At 40.7% G+C, this 23892-nt stretch overlaps 1 protein-coding gene and 1 pseudogene across 1 annotated transcript; both read left to right on the forward strand.

Moving 5' to 3' along the window:
* Nucleotides 1–10047: 10047 nt before the first annotated feature.
* LOC137008109 (ectonucleotide pyrophosphatase/phosphodiesterase family member 7-like) lies at nt 10048–12976 on the forward strand (annotated as a pseudogene).
* Nucleotides 12977–15760: 2784 nt separating this feature from the next.
* enpp7.1 (ectonucleotide pyrophosphatase/phosphodiesterase 7, tandem duplicate 1) lies at nt 15761–19740 on the forward strand. Its single transcript, XM_067369617.1, has 6 exons — nt 15761–16134; nt 17381–17526; nt 17781–18413; nt 18500–18743; nt 19208–19331; nt 19416–19740. Exons 1-6 carry the CDS (start codon nt 15891–15893, stop codon nt 19474–19476), a joined length of 1452 nt encoding a protein of 483 aa, XP_067225718.1. The 5' UTR covers nt 15761–15890; the 3' UTR covers nt 19477–19740.
* Nucleotides 19741–23892: the final 4152 nt, after the last annotated feature.

Consider the following 23892-nt stretch of genomic DNA (forward strand, 5'->3'; position numbering starts at 1 on the left):
CGATTCGGCGCAGCTGCCTCCCTCGGGAGTGACAACTGTGCCCGATTCAGACCCGGAAATGATGGCTATGCTTTCCCGGGCCGCCAACAGGGTCGGGCTCGTGTGGGATCCTCCACCGTGTCCCGAACCCTCGAGGTAGGACGATTGGTATCTCGGGGTGGCAAGGGCTGGTTCTCAGCCCCCCACCCCAGTGCCTTTCTTCCCGGAGGTGCATGAGGAGCTCACTGGCACGTGGACGGCACCTTTTACTGCCCGAAACCGTGTCGGTGGGTCCTCCTCCCTCACCACCCTTGACGGCGGGGCAGCGAAGGGTTATACGCGCATACCCCCTGTGGAACGGGCCGTTGCTATGCAATTGTGCCCTAACTCCACCTGGCGGGGGGAGCCGTCTCTCCCTTCCCGGGCCTGTAAGCACTCGTCGGATCTTACCGGCAAGGCTTACCAGGCCTGTGGGGAAGCTGCCTCTGCCCTACACGCTATGGCATTGTTGCAGGTCCATCAGGCCAAGGCACTGAGGGATCTGCACGAGGGTGGTCATGACCCACAAGTTCTTCAGGAACTTCGTGCCGCGACGGACCTCGCGCTTCGTGCGACGAAGGTTACGGCGCGGTCAGTGGGTCGTGCGATGTCCACACTTGTGGTCCAGGAGCGCCATCTCTGGCTGTGTCTCGCGGACATGAGGGATACCGACAAGGTCAGGTTTCTTAATTCCCCCGTGTCCCAGACCGGCCTCTTCGGCGACGCGGTCGAGAACTTTGCCCAACAGTTCTCGACTGTACAGAAGCAGTCTGAGGCCATCAGTCATATCCTGCCGAGGCGGTCAGCTGCTGCTCCACCACCGCCCGCAGCACCTCAGACTGCTCGTCGCCGAGGGCGCCCCCCTGCGGCCGCCCCCGCTCCCGCGCCCCAGCAGCAGCAGCCTCCGGCTAAGCGGCGCCGTGGAGCCGGTCGCGGTCGGGGCGCCCAGCCCATCCCGCCACCCCCCAAGAAGAAGGGTGGCAAGGCCAAGTCCAAGCGGCCCTAGGACGGGCGACCCGGAGATGGAGAGGACTGCTCTACAGGAGGTGGTGACCGCACCGCTCCTTCCCCCGGAGGAGGGCCGGGTGGAGAATCTTTTGTTTCCTTCTGTTTTTGTTCCGCCGCTGCGGTACCCAAATTCTCAATAAAAGAGCAGTTTCCTCTATCTCCGGGTCCGAAGAGGGCTCGGAGAGCAGTGGGAGGGCAAGAACCTCACCACTCTCATCCCCCTCTTCTCTCGCCAGCGGACAGCAGCGAGCAGCAGGCAGTCAAAGCCTCGACTGCTCCCTCTGTCCACCCGTGGAAGCAGGTAAGTGTTGCACAGCACACTGTGACGCCGCGTCGGGCCGCCTCGCAGAGAGAGCACCCCGGGCCGCGTCCCTGCGTTCCACCTCGCTGCCCCGCTGCGGGTGCACCTGTGGTTCCTCTGGTCCCGCTGGTACGGTCTCTGGGGGCCTGGTTAGCGCTCACCAGTCCGTCCCGCTGGCTCATTCGGACCATCAGGCTCGGCTATGCGATTCAGTTCGCCCGGCGTCCCCCCAGGTTCAGGGGTGTCCACTTCACTGTAGTGAAAGATGTCGATGCCCCTGTCTTGCGTGCGGAGATCGCAGTCCTACTGGCGAAGGATGCGATAGAGCCGGTCCCTCCAGCCGATATGAGGTCAGGGTTCTACAGTCCCTACTTCATTGTACCCAAGAAAAGCGGCGGGTTACGACCGATCCTGGATCTGCGCGTCTTGAATCGGAGCCTTCACAAGCTACCGTTCAAGATGCTCACGCAGAAACGCATTTTCGAATGCGTCCGTCCCCGGGATTGGTTTGCAGCGATCGACCTGAAGGACGCGTACTTTCATGTCTCGATCCTTCCGCGACACAGGCCTTTCCTGCGGTTCGCGTTCGAAGGTCGGGCATATCAGTACAGAGTCCTACCCTTCGGGCTGGCCCTGTCTCCCCGCGTCTTCACGAAGGTCGTGGAGGGAGCCCTTGTTCCCATGAGAGAACAGGGTGTTCGCATTCTCAACTATCTCGACGACTGGCTCATTTTAGCACAGTCCCGGGATCAGTTGTGCGAACACAGGGATTTGGTGCTCAGACACCTCAGCCAGTTGGGGCTTCAGGTCAACTGGGAAAAGAGCAAACTCGCCCCGGTGCAGAGGATCTCTTTTCTCGGAATGGAGTTGGATTCGGTCGAGCAGATAGCACGCCTCACAGAGGAACGTGCTCAGTCAGTGTTGAACTGCCTGAATACGTTCAACGGCAGGACAGCGGTCCCACTGAAGTTCTTTCAGAGGCTCCTGGGGCATATGGCGACTGCTGCGGCTGTAACACCGCTCGGTCTGCTTCATATGAGACCGCTTCAGCACTGGCTTCACGGCCGAGTCCCGAGATGGGCGTGGCAGCGCGGCACGTTCCGGGTGTCAATCACTCAGGAGTGCCGCCGAACCTTCAGTCCGTGGTCGGACCCCTTGTTTCTTCGAAAGTTTAGAACAGGTGTCCCGGCATGCTGTGGTGTTCACAGATGCTTCTGCCACCGGCTGGGGTGCCACGTACAACGGGCATGCAGTGTCAGGGGTTTGGACGGGACCCCATCTGCATTGGCACATCAACTGCCTCAAGTTGCTGGCAGTACGCCTTGCTCTGAGCCGCCTCAAAGGCCTGCTACGGGGCAAGCATGTACTGGTCCGTACGGACAACACTGCGACCGTTGCGTACATCAACCATCAAGGTGGTCTACGCTCCCGTCGCATGTCGCAACTCGCCCGCCATCTCCTCCTGTGGAGTCGGAAGTTTCTGAGGTTGCTTCGCGCCATTCATGTCCCCGGTGTGCTCAACCGTGTGGCCGACGAGCTATCACGAGCTGCGCTGCCAGGAGAATGGCGACTCCACCCCCAGGTGGTTCAGCTGATCTGGAGAGAGTTCGGAGAGGCTCAGGTAGACCTGTTTGCCTCACCAGAAACCTCCCACTGCCAGTTGTTTTACTCTCTGACCGGGGGAACACTCGGGACAGACGCACTGGCACACAGCTGGCCCCGGGGCCTGCGCAAATATGCGTTTCTCCCAGTGAGCCTACTTGCACAGACTCTGTGCAAAGTCAGGGAGGACGAGGAGCAGGTCTTGCTGATTGCGCCTTACTGGCCCAACCGGACCTGGTTCCCAGAACTCTCACTCCTCGCGACAGCCCCTCCCTGGCCCATTCCTCTGAGGAACCACCTTCTTTCTCAGAGACGGGGCACTCTTTGGCACCCGCGTCCAGACCTCTGGAAACTCCATGTCTGGTCCCTGGACGGGACGCGGAGGTTCTAGGTGACTTACCCCCTGAGGTACTTAACACCATCACTTCGGCTCGCGCACTGTCTACGAGACGTGCTTACGCCTCGAAGTGGAACCTGTTCGTCGAGTGGTGCTCTTCTCGCCGGGAAGACCCCCGAAGATGCTCGATCGGTGTCGTGCTTTCCTTCTTGCAGCAGGGGTTGGAGCGTAGGCTGTCCCCCTCCACCCTCAAAGTCCATTCTACTGCTATCTCCGCTTACCACGACCACATAGATGGCAAATCTGTTGGTCAGCACGACCTGGTCGTCAGGTTCCTTAGGGGGGCGAGACGGTTAAATCGTCCTCGTCCCCCCTCCATACCCTCTTGGGACCTTACTCTGGTGCTCAGAGCACTTCAGATTGCTCCCTTTGAGCCTTTGCTGTCAGCAGACTTAAAGATTCTGTCTATGAAGACTTTGCTGCTGGTGGCATTGGCCTCCGTCAAGAGGGTAGGGGACCTGCAGTCATTTTCGGTCGACGAATAGAGGTAGTAGGAACCTTGGGCACATAGCCAGGCCGGGGTCTTAGTACCACATGGCTATCACCCGGCCCGGCTATGTGCCCAAGGTTCCTACCACTCCCTTCAGGGACCAGGTAGTGAGCCTGCAAGCGCTGCCCTCGGAGGAGGCAGACCCAGCCCTGGCTTTGCTCTGTCCAGTTCGCGCCTTGCGACTGTACATAGACAGAACTCGAATCTTCAGGACCTCAGACCAGCTCTTTGTCTGTTACGGAGGCCAGCAGAAGGGAAAGGCTGTCTCCAAGCAGAGGATGGCCCACTGGATAGTGGATGCCATCGCCCTGGCTTACCAAGCTCAGGGCGTGCCCTGCCCGCTCAGGTTGCATGCTCACTCCACGAGAGGTGTGGCATCCTCCTGGGCGCTGGCTCGTGGCACCTCGCTAACAGACATTTGTAGAGCTGCGGGCTGGGCGACACCTAACACGTTCGCTAGATACTATAGCCTTCGTGTCGAGCCGGTCTCCTCCCGTGTTCTCGCCTCAGGTCAGAGGCATGGAGAGGCCCCGGCTTAGTGTCGGCTTGCTGCGCTACATGCGCGTTCTATTCTCCAGAGAGTCCCTACGGGCAGACCCTGTTGAGTCCTCCGGTTACCCTTCGGCAGCCGACGTGGCGGAGCGTCTGGCGCCAGGCCTATACTCCGTTGTATCCTTGAGAACCGGATTTAGGCTGGGTTCCATATGTGTGACCCTACGGGGATCCCATATGGCTTTTTCCACGGCTGCTCTTAAACGAAGCCCGTGTCTTTCCCTCTGGGAGAACCCATCTCTATCGAGTTGGAGTCACCCCAGTTCTTCCATATGTAGCACAGCCCTACAGGGTTAGTCCATATGTACTTCTCCACATAACTCCTTCGGGGAAGGATGTGGCTTCCGCAGCGTTCCTTCAAACGAAGGTTACGCTTTCCCAGCGTTATCCAATAGTCTCACTGAACGGGTTTTGGAACAACAGTGATCGACCCTCTCTTGTGTGTTAGCCCTGTCCCACCGTCCGCAGGCAAGGGGGTTCAGGTGGCTTACAACAGAGCGCTGGAGGAGGGCAGCTCCTGTGGCGCTTTGGTAGGGATTCCTATTCGTCGGTCTGTCCGACGTACGTCGAACGTGACCGACTGAATGGGTTAGTACGTCCCGTCGCCACAGTTGTTGTCCTGCTGTGCTGCCGCCTGCTTGGTTCGGCTCCTCAGCGAAAACCTGAAGATACAACGCACCTGCTGCTCATTATATACCCGCGCTGCGAGGTGAGCAGCTGATGCAGATGATTGCATGCCAATGTGCATTGGCTCATTTAGTTACACTCGAAGTAGATTGGCTACTCTGGCGAGATTCCTATTCGTCGGTCTGTCCGACGTACGTCTCCGTTCCCTCCTTCAGGGAACGAGGGTTACCTTTGTAACCGAGACGTTATCAGTGAATATCTCCCAAACTGTCACTGAAATTAGATTTCCAATAGGCAAGTAAAGAGGATAAATTAAAAACACAAGTACACAGTCAAACAATACAATTTCACACAGGAAAAAAAAAGTAATAAAGTACTTACATGTGGTAATTATTTCAGAAATTGACTGGTTGTTCTGGGGAAACAAAAGACCAAAGCTTATTATATCCATGCACAACATAAAAATAACATTATTTATAATTTATTTTAATATTATTCATTTTTTTATATTTAAAGCCAGTAAAGGGCTTTAAACGTGTATTTGAGAATGAGGGTATCTGTAATAAATAAAAACAGACCAAACTATATTAACCACTTGTGTTATTTGTGTATGACTAATAACAAACCAATGACGCCAACAGGTATCCGCTAAAATAGACATGTCGGCTATTTGAAACCACAGTTTTTGGTTGTTCACAATATGCTGAATGACTAAAAAAAATCTAAGAGAAGTTAATGATTTCCATTTGTAGCATAACGTTAGTTCATTAGATTCGTTAGCATCGCGGTTAAATCAGTCACACGACATACTGTGCAATAAAACTGTATAAACGTAGTAATTTATAATAAATTAAGTTTATATATGATGTGTTTGAACATATAGTGAGTAGATTATGTATTTATATTTCTTCGGCTATAGTTTGCAAACCTTAATATAACGGAGAGCCGAACAAACCGCGGAAGCGGCGGCAGGCTTTGATGAGAGGAGCCGTTACTTTCAAATCCGATCGATGATGAGCTGAGCTTTTTTTGGCGCGCGAGCAGCGCGAGGATCAGTTAAGCCAGTGGTGCCCAACCTTTTTTGCTTGGAGTAAGTTAACCCCGAGTAGGCTAACACAACAAAATTGAGAAAAGTTTGTTATTGCAAATGAGCAGTGAGCCAGTGACATTTGGAAATGTCTACCATTTGAATGAAGAAAGTGAAATGATCCATCTTGTCAGATACTATAGTGGAGTGTCATCAAGACAGAAGTTAAACACCGTGTATATCCAGGGTGTCCAACACCACTCATGAAGAACTACTGTCCAGCAGATTTCAGCTCCAACCCAAATCAAAGAAAGTTGACCTCTCCAGAATGTAGATCAAGTATAAGCTGCATAAAATTAGATATCTTGCCGAAAGTCGTGTTTTTACTACCTAATGTCCCATATAGCTTTTTTTCCAGTATAAAGAAAAGAAAAAAACACTACAAAATCTTGACTCGTAATAAGGCTTTTGACATTTTCGATCGCGGTAGCCTACTGATTATTCCAGCACAACACACAAATTTTATCAATGAAAGAAAGCGAATGAAAAAGACAGTCCTCCACAAAAGTACAACTCTGATCTGATAGCCTAAGTTACATCAGAATGAAGAAAACATTATATACGTTACTCTGTTAAAATGATTGTATTAAAATCAGTTAACAAGTATTTCTCAGAGAAACTGCACTCACTGACTGTACACTAGCCTAACGTTACACTTGTTATGACCGTGACGGAATTCACGACACACTATCGTTAAATATGACTAACGTTATATATATCAATATATCTGAAAAATACAGCGACAGCGGACATTACTGAGTCCAGTAAACTAACATGTTTAATGACATACAATGTTTCAATGAGGGAAGATCTAAATAACTTACCTGAGGCGGCGTGTGGGAAATCCCTTGACCAGCCATTTTTGCAGTGGCACGAAAAAAAAGCCGGGTCCCTTTAGGTGAGTGACAGGATCAGGGCGCGCGCGCACTCTGTGTGATCGATGTATCTCTCACTCGTATATTAATGCCTGTGACAGCGATGACGTAATTTTGACAGTAGATTGGTAGATTGTCGCTTCATGATTCGTACTCGTAAAAAAAAACAACAAAAAAAAACATTCGTACTCGTAAACAAAACTCATACTCCCAGCAATCGTAAAACTATGTTTCGTGTCTGTAAACTACACCAGTCGTAATTTTTGGAGTCGCACTCAAACAAACGTGGCAAATGTCGTATCTGTATTAGTGATGGGAAGATCGAGGCTTCGTGAAACACTGAAACAGTTGAATCAAATGTGCCGTAACGATTCGAGGCTTCGAAACAATCTGACACCCGTCTCCACGGTGACCCCTAGTGGTCAGAACAGTGGAAATGCAACAAAACTCAGGCCAAACATGCATTAAAAATACCCTTTAAAAAATGTATTTTAAAAGTTTTATTGAAAGTAAAATCAATCAAATGGAATTAACTAATCATCTAATAAGACTAAATATAGAGTGTCTGTATAATATGTGTTCTTTTATCAATTTTAATTTTTAAAGGCTTGTTTCTTTGTTCCATGGCTCAAGCTAAACAGGCCAATAAGAGATTAATAACTACCATTATTAATTTTAATTATTCTAGTGTATAATTAAAACATCTACAAATGTATAAAACTGATCGGAGATCAGGTAAAACCATAGGGTAAAGCCCTAGACACTTGTTCAACAGTTCTCATGATCTGCATGATTCATGGGCTCACTTTGTCATCGCCCTCTATCGGTGAACCATTGAAATTTCGAAATGTTTCGAAACAGTGATGACGTAACGAAGCCTCGTTTACTAAAATCACGTGACTTTAGCAGTTTGATACACGCTCCGAATCACTGATTTGAATCAAAAGATTCATGAAGCTTCGGAGCTTCATGAAGCAGTGTTTCGAAATCGGCCATCACTAATCTGTATCTGTTTTGATCATAGATTCTGAAATTGTACCATAAAAACTCACGATTACGCTCAGATAATTTTGACAGTTTAAGAATTACGCACGTACGAGTTTCATTTATGCACGTGTTATTGATAATAATATTATTGTATTCATAGCACATCACTGCATAACTGACGTGCCCTGAGGATAATATAAGATTAGACTCTTTTAGGTCTTATACAATGAATTATAGGCTTATAAAATTATTAAGAGTGTAGGCGTATCGAATCATGATTCGGATCGCGTGTCAAACTGCTGAAATCACGTGACTTTGGTGCTCCGAACAGCTGATTCGACACGCTGATTCATTATGGTCCGAAGCTTCCTGAAGCAGTGTTTTGAAATCGGCCATCACTATAAGTCGTTATTTAGTTTTTTTTTTTATTTATTGCTGCACCAAAAATATTCTCGTTGCTTTATAATACTAATATTGAACCACTGTACTCACATGAACTGATTTAGATATGTTTTTAATACCTTTATGGATCTTGCGAGAGGAAATGTCAGAGAGCAAAAATATCTTAATTTGTGTTCCGAAAATAAACAAAGGTCTTACGGGTTTGGAACGGCATGAGGGTAAGTAATAAATGACAGAATTTTAATTTTTGGTTGAACTAACCCTTTAACTGTTTACAGATCTTACAATAACCCTTTTGTAGAATTAGAGTTCCTCTAAGCCAGTGGTCTCAAACTCAATTCCTGGAGGGCCACAGCTCTGCACAGTTTAGGTCCAACCAACTCCAGCTCACACCTGTTTGGAAGTTTTTAGTAATCCCAAAGACCTTGATTAGCTGGATCAGGTGTGTTTGAAAGGGTTGGAGCAAAACTGTGCAGAGCGGTGGCCCACCAGGAATTGAGTTTGAGACCACTGCTCTAAGCACTTCAAGGTCTCATTAATGAAAATGTCCAGAACATCAGAACTGAATATAGAATGCTTAAAGGATCCCATAAGTTCCTGCAAGAACTGCAAAGACGTCAATGGTTCCACCAGTAACCCTACATAGGAGAAAGAGCTTTGAGGCACTTAAAATACATTTTGAAGTTCCTTGAGTATCTGACAGGATATTTGAGGCACCTTCAGTTTTTATAGTGTAGTGCTGGACTTGATTTTGTCCATAGGGAATTGATTGGCTCATTGTGGTTTGCTATTGCTGTCATCTCATGTAAGTGACAGTAAACATGTCGTCAGAGAAGAGATGACGCTGCAAGATGGGAAGGGGACCTTAAATATTACTGTACTGAATCCAGCCAGTTCTGAGTTTGAGAAATTTATTTGTCAAAGGCTCAACTCTCTCTGGTGGACAAGTTTGTGTAGCATGAGGTATAACGCTAATGTAGTCGGATGATAAAGCAACCATGAAGCTTCTCATCAGGTAAACCCACTAAGGTAGGACATCTGGAAAATCTGGTCTCTCTTGAAAACTCTTCAAGGAAAAAAAAAAAGGTAAAACAGGCACTTTATCACACTATCAATAGTACAAAAAGAGGGGTTTTAAAGATTCTCAATATGTCCCAACTACCTTTAGTGCATTTTATTTAATTGTTAGCCTATTTTTTTATTTAGACAATTTGTCAAGTATTGATTTTTGGAGGTGGAGTTATAGGAATGAAGTTGCCTCATGTAGCTTGAACAGTATAGGTCACCTTTTGAAGCACCGTCTGAATGATTATCAAAAGATTAACGAGAATGATTAAGTGATATTACATTTCAAACCAATTTCACTAGCATACTGTAGATAGAAGATGCCTGGCTAGATGCTTATATTGGCACAAAAGAGACTTCATGTAGCCTATATTTAATTTATTATTATAAGCAGTTAACTATAAATCTAAGGAAAACAGCTGAGTAGTTGTTGTTGCTCTATAACTTTTGATAAGACTGCAAGATAACGCAAGATAACAAACATGCAATCCATCCAATAAACCTCAATGATAATGTGAACTTAAGTCTGCAGAAACTGATAGCAAAGCATCAAGAGGCGAGAGAGCTGAAAATCCATAACCATCAGAAAAAAAGAAAGACTATTTCTGTGTAAAACAGAGTAGTGGAATAGTTGTCATGTTATTGGCACTAAGTATTTGCTGCTTATATTCCCTGCGTCTCTCTGCTCCAGTCAGAGATCGCTGCACAACAGGCAGAAACAAACTACTGCTGACCATTTTTGATGGGTTCAGTTGGGACTACGACCGAGATGTGGACACCCCAAACCTGGACAAAATGGCTGAAGGAGGAGTCAAAGCTGCATATGTCACGCCACCTTACCTGACCATCATTAGTCCAACACACTTCACCCTGTTATCTGGTATGGAGAAAAAGACAACAACTCATTAAAAAAGTCAGTGTAATTTTGAAATTCATTTTCTGTTTAAAGTATTTACTTGAGATCATTTATGGTGACCCCAAAACTGCAGGTTTTATATCAAATAATAGTGCATGCTTCTTTACATCAATAAAATTGTTAAATTATATCTATTGCATACAATAGTGCTGATATTTATGGTATATATGTATTTAATCACATTAATTACTATAATATATAAATTATAAAGTAGTAAGTAGCAGTGAATTTTTTTTAATGGAAATTTGTGTAAAATTGATTTCAGGATATTTATTATTATTTTGATTATTTGTTTTTGATGTGTCATGTTTACACCTTCTCCTGAAATATGAATGAGAACAGATAGCATTTGTTCAGTGACAGCAATGCATAAAAATACATATAGAAGTCACTGAATCAATGACCAATGATCGTTTATTTCCCCAAGGAAGTTACATTGAGAACCATGGTGTGTGTGGTTCAACACAACCACACGACAAAGGAAAGAATACTACATGACACAGTTTGTTGAAAAATACTGGGATAATGGCAGTCTACCCATTTGGATCACGGCTCAAAGACAGGTACATCTCAAACCATAGATAAATTAATTAAAGGGATAAAGCAGATTCAGTAATCATTTACTCACCCTCAAGTTGTTCCAAACCTGTATGAATTCCTTTCCTCTGCTGAACACAAAAGAAGATATTTTGAAGAATATGGGTAACCAAACAGTTGATTGATACTATGGAAGTCAATGGGTCCATCAACTGTTTGGTGTTACCAACATTTTTCAAAATGTCTTCTTTTGTGTTCATCAGAAAAAAAGAAATTCATACAGGTTTGGAAAAACTGGAAGGTGCGTAAATGATGACAGAATTGAGCATAAACTTTTGGAAATGTATGTTTTTTGGACAATTTATGTTAATTGTAATGATTCAATATTACATATGAAACAGAGATTGCTGTAATTTGTTGGACACTAAGGCTGCGTCCGTTTAAATGTATGTTTTTTTACCAATTGTTTTTTTTTTTTTTTTTACTTTTGATGTCATTTCTGATCAAATATTTGCTTGGTTATCACCAAAGCTCTCTCTATTTTGTTGTAGATCATTAAACCATTAGGCTTCCACAGAAGCCTGTCCAAAATCCTGTTTCATGAGGTACCTTTGTGTGCAATCGCTGAAGGGCAAATTCATTGCCTGATATGGCATTGAGGCAACATGTCAGCTATCTAAGCTTTTGGATGCAAAATCTTCAACATCCTAATTGTTACATTTACACTGCATAATAAATAAAACAAACAATGTATTTGTGTGTCATTTTTTAGGGTCTTAAAACAGGATCCTTATACTTCCCGAAATGGTTCAAGTGAGGGAGGTGGAACCGAAGGCCTATGACTACACCAACAAGACGGCATGGAGAGAGAATGTGGACAAAGTCATGCAGGAATGGTTTAAAGATCAAGACTTAGACTTTGTATTTTTGCGACCCAGATGACCCAGGCGGTCAAGAAAGTGGACCGAACTGTGGGCTACATACGGGAAACTGCTGAGAAACACAGGCTCAGTGACCACCTGAATATTATTATCACAGCTGACCATGAAATGAGCACTGTGTTCAAAGGAGAGCATATAAAATAAATATAAAGATCTGCAGTTTCACCTGTTGGATTATGGACCTTCTGGGATGTTGTTGCCCAAAGAAGGGATGCTTGAACAGGTTCATCAAGCCTTGAAAGGAGGTCATCCAAACCTTCACGTTTTTAAGAAAGAAGACATGCCTGCTCAACTGCATTATGCCAAACATATGCCTGAATTTATATTCTAAATTTTCTTCCAGTTTTACCCACTTCAGACCAAAAAAGCGGAACATGGCTATGACAATCATGTCATGGACATGAAGCCTTTCTTCAGGGCAGTGGGACCAGATTTCCACAGTAACTTGTTGGTTGGACCATTTGAGACGTTTATCCTCTAATGTGCCACTTACTTACTATAAAACCAGAAATCAATGACGGGTCACTGGATAACACCCGACACATGCTCATATCCAATGGAGAGACATTCTGGAGGTAGATCCAAATAAAAGTTTATTTGATAAAATACAATATAAATGGTTTGTTGACAGGTAAATATTTAAACTTCATGCCAACATTTTGTCCCATTTTGTCTATAATATCAAACACAATATATGTTAACCATCAATGAACCTTGAGCGTTATCTTTATAAGATTTACAGAAGCGCCATTCTTTTAACTTTATTATTAACTATATTAACAAAGTATGAACCAAATCATTTGATCTAATCATAAATTGTCAGGTCAATGAAATTAACGATCACAATTTTTTTTTTTTTTTTTTTTTTATTGTTTCTTGCAGATGCTCCTAAGTCGAGTCTTCAGAATGTGTTCATTGGTCTTGCTGCTGCTGCTGGATTTTTATTGCTTGTGTTTGTGGTTGTTATATCTTACAACGATATAGAAGACGCAAAATTAATCCAAAGTATGGCACAGAGCTACATTAAGACTTCTTATTGTTATTTTTGGCAACAGTTTCTTTCTGTTTAATGAAAATCTGATGTATTTCTTTGCTTTTACTCTCTAAAAGAGCGAAAGAAATAGGATATGAGGATGAGATGAAAGCCGCCTCCAAGCAAACATCATTTTAAGATATTTATTAGATTATAATACTGTTCAGACTTCCAATATCACATTAAGGTGGTGGATCATTATTTATAATAGATACCTTTATCTCTAATGGAAGATCACAGAACAAGCCTGTTATTTTGTCCACTGAGCTTTATGTACATTTGTTTTCAGTAGTCATCATAATACATTACCATGGCTTAAACAGCTACTGTAGCATTTGACTATGGTAGATGAACTTGGTAGGCGGTGGTGGGAAGGTGCATCATAAACTGCATTATGAAATGAAATGTGTTTTGGGGTCATGAAGGTGCATCATGCAGCCACATAAACCAAGCATGTGCATTTCAGTTAATGAAAGCCTGGGGTCAAGACCATGAATATACCAATAACGCAAGCAGACGGAAAGCATGCCTGTGGTGTTCAGACCAGGTCTTCTAGTATACATCTTGTGGGTGTATATGAATATGGATGTCTACTGTTCTGCATAATACTAATGAATAGAATTGAGGGACTGAAAATCTTATAAATTAATCCTATACGTTCTGCATATTATTGTGAATATCTAATATAAGTATATGCAATAGAACAATGAAATGACACATGAATGTAATACCATCTGTAAATAAAATATTTATAAACTCAAACCTCATTTCAAAGAGTCATGTATTATTTTTATGCCAGAATTATCTGTAGATATCAACATAAAAGCTGCATAACTTGCACAACATAAAATATATTCTCTTGTTTATCTTGGTATGAATACAGTATATACTGATGTCTCATGAATGAGCAAATTAGGTTCTCCTATGATCAGGGACTCACTCACCAATTGAAGTTCATTAGAAGTAAGGTGAATGAAACAGGACAATGACCAAAGCACTGTAATAAATGAACAAGAGAATGGCCTCAAACAGAAGAAAACACCATGGAGTGGCCCAGTCAAAGTCTTGACCTCAACTATGATTAAAATGCTTCACAATAACCTCAGAGCAATTCACACCAGATTTATAAAGAAGTGCAAAGTGCATTTCCCGAGTGTTGTGTAAATCTGAACCACAAAATTAGATTAGCAACATAAATCTATACAACTCAAATGCATTAAAATAGCATGCATTCCATTAGACCACATATTTTTTGGACAATTTCAAATGTGCATAAATTCAGAATTGAACAACCCAAAGAATTCATATATTGTGTGGTTACAAACAATGAAAATACATTTTGTTCTAAATGATCATGCATAACTTAACAACCTGGTGGTTAAAGATCTAGAATGTAGCATTCCCTGTATGCTGAAAAGACCAGCATGAATGTCCAAGCTGGTTAGTGCTGGTCTAGCTGATATAACTGGTTAGCCAAGGAAACTGCACTAGTTAAGAAGTTTTGCTTGTCATTTCAGCAGGGATGTTTCCCAAGTTGGTTAAAAGCAGAAAAGAGTCAACAAGTGGAAGATCACAGTACTCTTTTTCCAAACTTATGTACAAGTTTTTGCAAAGAATTGCACCTTATGCAGTGTGATGGCCAGGATTTATGCCACATTTGATTCTTATATATTCATCTTTGCATTGATCAATGAGAGAAAATAAAACATTACTATATTGGTTTGTTTTTTAATATCTTTATTTGTCATTATACTGAGTCAATGCACAGGCTTAGTTATTTGGCTTATGGTTAAAACCAGTTAAAAATGATCTTTGGTTAAAATGTAATGTTAAAAACATAGCTAAAATTGTTAAAGTTCGATTTTTAATTAAGATGACTTGAAATATTTGGTACCTTGTGTGTGTGTGTGTGTGTGTGTGTGTGTGTGTGTGTGTGTGTGTGTGTGTGTGTGTGTGTGTGTGTGTGTGTGTGTGTGTGTGTGTGTGTGTGTGTTGGAATGGACCAGTCTATTTTAACTGTTTTTATGGGAATTCTAAAGGAAATGTGAATGTACAAACTTTGATGTATTAGAGGGCACACTGGAAAATGTGATGTCCTGATCAGTATCTTTTGTTTAATAGAATTATTTTTGCATTAACTAAAATTTATCCATGGCTTTAAATTTAGTTAAATGTATTATGTTTATTCCAGTGTTACTGTTGTGTAGGTTTTTTTTAATGGTGCTGGTCACCTCCTATTAATTCTGTCTTGCCTAGTGAGTTTTGTTATTTATTGTATTCTAGAAAGGTGGTGCTGTTTTTGGTCAGTTTGAGAAGCTCAAGCATGATTATGTCCCTTGGAATGCTTTCTATTTCCTGTGATTGAACCTGAATGGAATATGACTTTTGATCTTTTTAATTGTTACAATTTTTGTTCCTCTAGCGAGGCTTGATCACCTTTTTTCTTGCTTAAGCAAGATTCAATAAAGACTCACAATTGAAGATCACTTTGCTCACTGTTTGTGGCTATGGACTATTTTTGTTGTGATTTGCTAATGCTCATGGTAGATCATCACACACAGCTTACATACTATATTTTACCTCACTTGTTTGAAGCACTGTCTGATTGATAAAGTCCAAATGCTTCGGTTATCTACAAGCGTAGATAAATAACTCAAATAAGCAATGCAGGTGTAATGACTGGTTAAACACTTATCTTTACCTTCACACAACACAGCCTTGATATAAAACACCATGTTTCATTTTATATAACCAGTGAGTTGTAAATCATAAAAGTTATTAGTTGCTTAGAAAAGAATTGCATTTGTCCGATAAATCCTGATAAGCCACTTGATAAGATAACATAAGATAGCATAACCATGTAATTTATCTCATAAACGTCTATAATGTGAACTTTAGTGTGCAGAAAGGGATGGCAAAGAACACAAACAAAAGGATCATTCAAAATGCTGAGGCTATTAGATCAAAAACAATCATCAGACCCATCCAGAGAAAAGCAAGACTGTTTCATCAAGACTGTTTCTGTGTAAAACAGAGTAGTGGAATACCTGACATGTTTATAGCACTGATCATTTTGCTGCTAATCCCTGCGTCTCTCTCTGCTCCAGCCAGAGATCGCTGCACCACAGGCAGAAACAAACTTCTGCTAATCAGCTTTGATGGGTTCAGGTGGGACTACGACCGAAATGTGGACACCCCAAACCTGGACAAAATGGCTGAAGAAGGGGTCAAAGCTGCATATGTCACTCCACCTTTCCTGACCATCACGAGTCCAACACACTTCACCCTGTTATCTGGTAAGAAAAATACAATAACATAACACTTCTTATTAAAGTAAATAGATAATACATATAATGTCCTTAAAACTGGGTTCAGTAATATATATATATATATATATATATATATATATATATATATATATATATATATATATATATATATATATATATATATATATATATATATATATATATATATATATATATATATATATATATTACTATATATATATATATATATGTATATACTTTTTGTTTTTTGAAAGAAATGAATACTTTTATTCTGCATGGATTCATTAAATTGAGCAAAAAAGGAAGTAAAGACTTTTAAATTGTTACAAAATCTTTTTCCAAAATATGTTGTTCTTTTGAACCTAAAAAAAAGAAAAGAAAAATACAGTTTTAAATGTCGCTTGAGCACAAAATCAGCATATTAGAATGATTTTTGAAGGATCATGTGACACTGAAGACTGGAGTATTGAAATTCAGCTTTGCCATCAATAAATTATATTTTAAAATATATTAATATAGGGGAAAAAAGTTATTTAAATTGTAAATATATTTCCCAATATTACTATTTTACTGTTATTTTACTGTAGTCCTGGTTAGCAGAGACCACAAAGATTTGTACGCTAGTGTATAAAGTATGCTTTAATTTATTTATTTTTAACTTTAATAAAAATCACTAAAAATGCAAGGGGTCTAAGCACTGATTGCTTGCAGATGCCACTTCCTTTGATATACTTGCTCTAATGTAACGAAATTGACACAGATTTACCCAGGTTAAAAAATAGTATATTTCAATTATGTACTTAAAGTGCTCTATTTTTGCACACTAGTTTTGTACTTAATATACTAAAAATTCTTCTTTAGTACTTCTTAAGATAATCTTAAGAACATCTAAGTGTACTCAACTGTGCTATTTTGAGACACCATGAAATATGACTAAAATGTGCTTTATATATATATAGTTGGCTGCTGTGTATATAGAATAAGAACAATGAATGACTACAAAGGACTTGCAGTTTTAGGGTCAATATATTGCTTGTTCACATAGCTCACAAGAATAATACTTGCAATACCAAGTCCATGGGTTTGATTCCCAGAAAATTGGTGAACTGATAAAGCAAATATACATTGAGTGTAACGTAAGTTGCTTTGGATATCTGTGTCTGCCAAATGCATAAACTCAAATGTAAAGTTCTGGGGAAGTCTCAGTAGAACACTTACAAGTGACACTGAAAAAATATGTTTTTTTTTCCAGGAAGGTACATTGAAAACCATGGTGTGATTCATAACAATTGGTTCAACACAACCACACAGGAGAAGAAACAATACTACATGACACAGTTTGTGGATGACTACTGGGATAATGGCAGTCTACCCATTTGGATCACAGCACAAAGACAGGTACATCTCAAACCATTCCAACTTGACACAAAAGCCTCAGGACATCTCAAAGTTAAAAAACTAAGGCTCATAATTTAGACCTCCAACAGCAAAGTGACTTGGTGGCCTCTAACATGCTAATGTGCTATATGACATTAACTTTTAATAGTTCATTATTACATCTTAAACTTGGCAAGAGAGAAAAAAAATACTATATCACTCATTAGTTACATTGGCATTAAATAAAATATAAACTGACTTGCATCTTTTCCTAGGGTCTTAAAACAGGATCCTTACACTTCCCTGGCACTGCTGCCACATACCAGAAAGAAATAGTCCAAGTGAGGGAGGTGGAACCAAGGTTTTATGACCACACCAATGAGACGGCATGGAGAGAGAATGTGGATAAAGTCATGAGGGAATGGTTTAAAGATCAAGACTTAGACTTTGTCACTTTATATTTTGGGGACCCAGATTCGACTGGCCACAAGTATGGACCTGATTCACCTGAGCTACGCGAGGCGGTCAAAAAAGTGGACCGAACTGTGGGCTACATACGGGAAACTGCTGAGAAACAAGGGCTTAGTGACCATCTAAATATTATCATCACAGCTGACCATGGAATGAGCACTGTGTTCAAAGGAGAGCAAGTAAAAGAGATAATACTCACTGACATCCCAGGATTCTCCTTGAAAGATCTGAAATTCCACATGGTGGATTATGGACCTTCTGGGATGTTGTTGCCCAAAGAAGGGATGCTTGAAAAGGTTTATCAAGCCTTGAAAGGAGGTCATCCAAACCTTCATGTTTATAAAAAAGAAGACATGCCTGCTCGACTGCATTACGCCAAACATCCTCGTATCCTACCCATTGTTCTCTACGCAGACCCAGGATATGTCATCAATGGGGTGAGGATTCAGTATACATTAAAAAATTATTCAAATAGACATTAAAAACATTACGTTATACTGTATGTGGTTTTATGTTCTTCCAGTTCTACACATTCCAGACCAATAATGGGGAACATGGCTATGACAATCAAGTCATGGACATGAAGCCTTTCTTCAGGGCAGTGGGACCAGATTTCCACAGTAACTTGTTGGTTGGACCATTTGAGACTGTCAACGTTTACCCTCTAATGTGCCACTTACTGGGTATAAAACCAGAAATCAATGACGGGTCACTGGATAACACCCGACACATGCTCATATCCAATGGAGAATCATGTGGTTCCGGAGGTGACAAGAAAAAAAAATCTTATATAAATTCACATACTTATTTAATGTCTTGAAGGTCAGAATAACCTGTATATATATATATATATATATATAGGTTATTTTGAGAGGTTAAAAAAATCATACTATAGAAAAAAAAACTTGACATTTCTTAAAATACGATATTTAAATTATTGACAACATCGATAATCAACTGCTATATAATGTCAAACACAATCTCTGTTGTGTCCTTAACTTGACAGTTTAGGGCAACTTATCATGATAGTCATCAGATGTTGTACTGATAATGTGTCTTGATAAAATTTTATGTATGCTTACAACATTCAAACAAAACCATCAAACTGTATCAATCTTGTCAGCAACTATAAAAACCTGCAAGAACCAGCACATGAACCAGCTCTATCAGCATCTTATCACAAATTATGTAACTTACAGGTCATCAATCAAGTAGTTTTTTTTTCTTGTAGATGTTCGTGAGTCAAGTCTTCAGAACGTGTTCACTGGTCTTGCTGCAGTGGCTGGATTTTTAGTACTTGTGTTTGTCATTGTTGCATCCTACAACGGGTATAAAAGAAGCAAAGCGAATCAAAGGTACGAAATGGAGTACGGCATTAAGCCTTATTGTTATTTTCAGCACATTACCTAATGTATTACTTTACTTTCACTCTCCAACAGAGCAAAATACATCGAAGATGAGGACCAGATAAAAGCTGACTCCAAGCAAACAACATTCTAAGAGCGACAATCACTTATTCTTGAATTGTATGTTTATCTTTCAATATTACAGTGAGATCCAAAAGTCTGAGACCACATCAAACATCTAGGGATTTCTTTTTATTTAAGTATAGAAGTAAAGTTTTAGAATTTTGTGTATGTAGAAAAATAAATAAAAAAAAATATCTAAGAATTCATGTCAAAGACTGCTTGAGTGCAGGTGTCATTAAAAGAAAATTGGAACATACAATACTAAGATATTCAGAAATTCATGTAAATTTTTCAATTAACCCTTTATTCATATTGTTGTGATAAAATTTGTAATTAAAAAATGTTTTATTCAATTAAAAGTGTTGATAACTTCATCTGTAATTAGAAATGCTGTTTTTAAATGAGCAAACTGTAAAACAGAAGCATGTTGACTGGTGATCTCAGATTCTCCACTACCTTATGTTGATTATGCAGCAAATTTTATACAGTATATACTGATGCCATCTAGTGGAAATAGTGAGTATTTTCAAACTCAAAACAACTGTGACTGTATATGAACCAGTGCATCCAAGGAAATACTGGTAATGATGTCAATCACATATTATTTACTCAATTCCTGAGACTTTCAAATCCTCTTGCATGCACACACACACACACACACACACACACACAAACACATTTCCCTTTAACCACACACAATAGGCTGCACAATGCCAGTCGGTCCTATGGAAAAACACGAAGCAGAAAAGGAGCTTATGAGGACTAAATGACTGACAGAAGTTATCATTACACAAAGCTGCAGATTCAATGATTTATGGTGAAATCCCGTCCAGTCATGTGGAATTTTCCCAAAATAAGTTTAAGTAAACAGCTCATGACAAAGAGGCACTCAGAGCAGGCTGGTATGCATAAACAGTTTGAACAGTGTGCTGCAGTGTAGCCCCCTCCAAACACACTCACACATACACACACACGCACGAACACACACTCAGTCACCCGCCAGAGCAGAGCCAGTCTGGAAATGTGGAGTCTCCCCCTGGCACGCGCGCCAGACTCCCATCCATCTTCCAGTGCAATAACATTTCTCTGTCTCTTCGTCTCTTGTCTATTGCTCTACTACTGTTGCAGGACACACACTCTGTCTGCAGAGATCATCCTTTATGCTCTTGGATGCAGGACACTTTTAAAGCAACAAAGTGCAGACGTTTAGTGCACTACAGTCAGTGAGATGCCTCTCAGTGGACAAATTAATTTGAAGTATATTACAACCTAAACTCAGCTGACAGCACTTGTGGCATAATGTTGGTTACCACAAAAAACATGTCCCTCTTTTTCTTTCAAAAAAGCAAAAATCTGGGTTACAGTAAGGAGCTTATAATGGAAGTGAATGGGGCCAATTTGTAAACCTTCAAATATTTCAAAAGTACAGCACCAAGTCTTAAACAATAGGCATGTTAACATGATTTAAAGGGATAGTTCACCCAAAAATGAAAATTTGATGTTTATCTGCTTCCCCCCAGGGCATCCAAGATGTAGAGGACTTTTTTTCTTCAGTCGAACGCAAATTATGATTTTTAACTGCAACTGCTGCCGTCTGTCAGTCAAATAATAGCAGTGATTGGGGACTTGAACAATAAGAGTCGAAAAAACTTCCATAGACAAATCCAAATTAAACCCTGCGGCTCGTGACGACACATTGATGTCCTAAGACACGAAACGATCGGTTTGTGCGAGAAACCGAACAGTATTTATATCATTTTTTACCTCTAATACGCCACTATGTCCAACTTCGTTCAGCTTCCGGCTAGTGAGGTCTGATCGCGCTCTGACATCGGAAGTGATGTCTCGCGCTCATTGAAGTATATGGGCGAGACATCACTTCCATCAACAGAACGCGTTTTTTGACCTCACTAACAGGAAGCTGAACGAAGTTGGACATAGTGGTGTATTAGAGGTAAAAATTATATAAATAATGTTCGGTTTCTCGCACAAACCGATCATTTCGTGTCTTAGGACATTAATGTGTCGTCACGAGCCGCAGGGTTTAATTTGGATTTGTCTAAGCAAGTTTTATATACTGTTATAGTTGAAGTTCCCATCCACTGCTATTATTTGAATGACAGACGGCAACGGTTGCAGTTAAAAATCATCATTTGTGTTCTACTGAAGAAACAAAGTCACCTACATCTTGGATGCACTGGGGGTAAGCAGATAAACATCAAATTTTCATTTTTGGGTGAACTATCCCTTTAAGTGAGAAAATAAATCACATAAATCATTTTACAGATAAACCTTTTCTGTATAAAATGCAATTTTATAACGAAACCCTAAAACGACCATAAAAATGACAAGAACTTTACAGCTCAGTTTTGGTAATACTAAGGTTCCATTGGTTAACATTAGCTAACTACATTAGTTAACATGAACAATGAAAAATACTTCTAAAAATGTATTAATCTACATTTTTACATTTCTACAGGTTTGTCAGAAGCGTAGGTCGTCATTTTGGGTAAAATTCTATAGTGGTGAATGAGAGAATACATTAAATATATTTTTTGTGTTTCCATTTGCTCAAATAGCAAAAGAAAAACTCCACAATAGTGTTTTCACAACTTTCAAAAAGAGGGAAAAAAATACAGAGCGATTGATAACGGCAGTCAGAAGAGAGAAAGATGTCATTTTTTTATTATTAATTTGTATTAGAAATGCCCTCACAGCAGCATTAACTAGATTTTTGTAATTTGATGCAAAGGTAATATAATACTAAGTATAGTGTTATAAATGTACCTACATTTTTTTTTTTTTTTTTTAAATGAAAATATAAATAACTTTGCAGGATTTACGATATTGATGACCATTAAAATGCGTCATCACAATCTATTAAAATCAAAAGTTGTATCTGTTAATATTGTTTAATGGACCTGAGCTAACATGAATTAATAATAAACAGTTGTATTTTTATTAAAGGTTTAAAATATCCAAAATTTTGCATTAAAATATCCAAAAACCACGAGAACAATGTTATATATTTTGTTGACTTGTGTACTTGCATCATCTTAAATGTTTCCAAAAATGTTTAAATCCAGATAAATAAGCCATTTTAACCAGGACACGGACCATGTCCGTGTGTCGCCTATCAATGACATCATACCCGCGTTTCCGGTTTTATTTTGTAGAAACCATGGAAACACCAAAGACTCTTTAGTACGTTATGTGTTTTATTAGACAGGTGAGCAACTGTTTGTATGGATACATTCATTGAAAGAAAACCAATCATGTTATATAGCTCAACACAGTAAGTCTTATTGTTTAAATCTAATTTTCTTGATTTACAGTGAGTACCATGTTTTACCATGCCTAATATTTATCTAGCTTACTGCAGTGTGCAACAAGTGTCTCAAAGTAGCCGCCGAGAAAACGCAGAGTAGTACTACAACTTTCAACACAAATGTATCTAATATGATAAAACAGCGCTGCTTTACCCCACATACACTTGACCAGAAGAAGCGGGAGCGACGACTACGGCATTATAAAAGTTCTGCTGCACTCGAGATGTGTCGCGCTGATCTCTCATTAGCAATCGCTCCAGAGGCCTCGTTTCTGCTCGCACAGCACTCTGTCCTGCTCTGCTTCATACTACAGTAACGTTAATAATCTCATCCATGAACATGATTTCTGCCTGAGTCCTGTCCCGATTCTTTTCCACCGCCTGTAGATGTGAAGACAACACCTCCCATGATTCCGTGAAAACATGGCATCATCAAGCTACGGCTTTTTAATCAATGAGTATTAAGTAGATTAATAAATACAGCAACAAATGCATTGTTATTTATAGTGTTAGTTTATGCATTAACTAATGTTAACTAATGGGGCCTTATTGTAAAATGTTACCAAATTTTTAATAGAACAACTAATGCAAGATGTTTAATAAAATTACTAGTTGCCCGTTTCTGCTTTTAAAGCATTTAAAAATTGGCCCCATTGTAAGTGCTTCACAATTTCTTTTTATTTACATTTTTTTTTTTTTTAATAAGCTGAAATTAGACTACTTTTTGTGGTAATTAATATTATGTCACAAATGCTCTCGATTGAGCTCATACTGGTAATATTTCTTTCTGTCGATATAGACATGCACTGCATCCTTTTAAACTTCACAAAGTTTTGGATCTGTCAGTAACAACAGATGCGCTTCCCGGTGAGACCTTGTTATGACTGTCGTTTTGGCCGGTCATAGTGTAAACACTTGGGAATTTCCCTCTGAAGACCTACATAGCACTTTTATTCTATCACAACATGTCAGCTCCTAACCGGGCCACTGTAATATTCTCTGCTCTCATCCATTATTAGCAGTGAGAGCACATGTCAAACAGCCACATTCTTCTGAGTGGATTTTCTCCTTCTCCCTCCGACTACGCACATGTCTGCGACGTTCAGCACCGAGAAGAAC

Source organism: Chanodichthys erythropterus, chromosome 19 (assembly GCF_024489055.1).
Source record: "Chanodichthys erythropterus isolate Z2021 chromosome 19, ASM2448905v1, whole genome shotgun sequence".
NCBI classification, from domain to species: Eukaryota; Metazoa; Chordata; class Actinopteri; order Cypriniformes; family Xenocyprididae; genus Chanodichthys; species Chanodichthys erythropterus.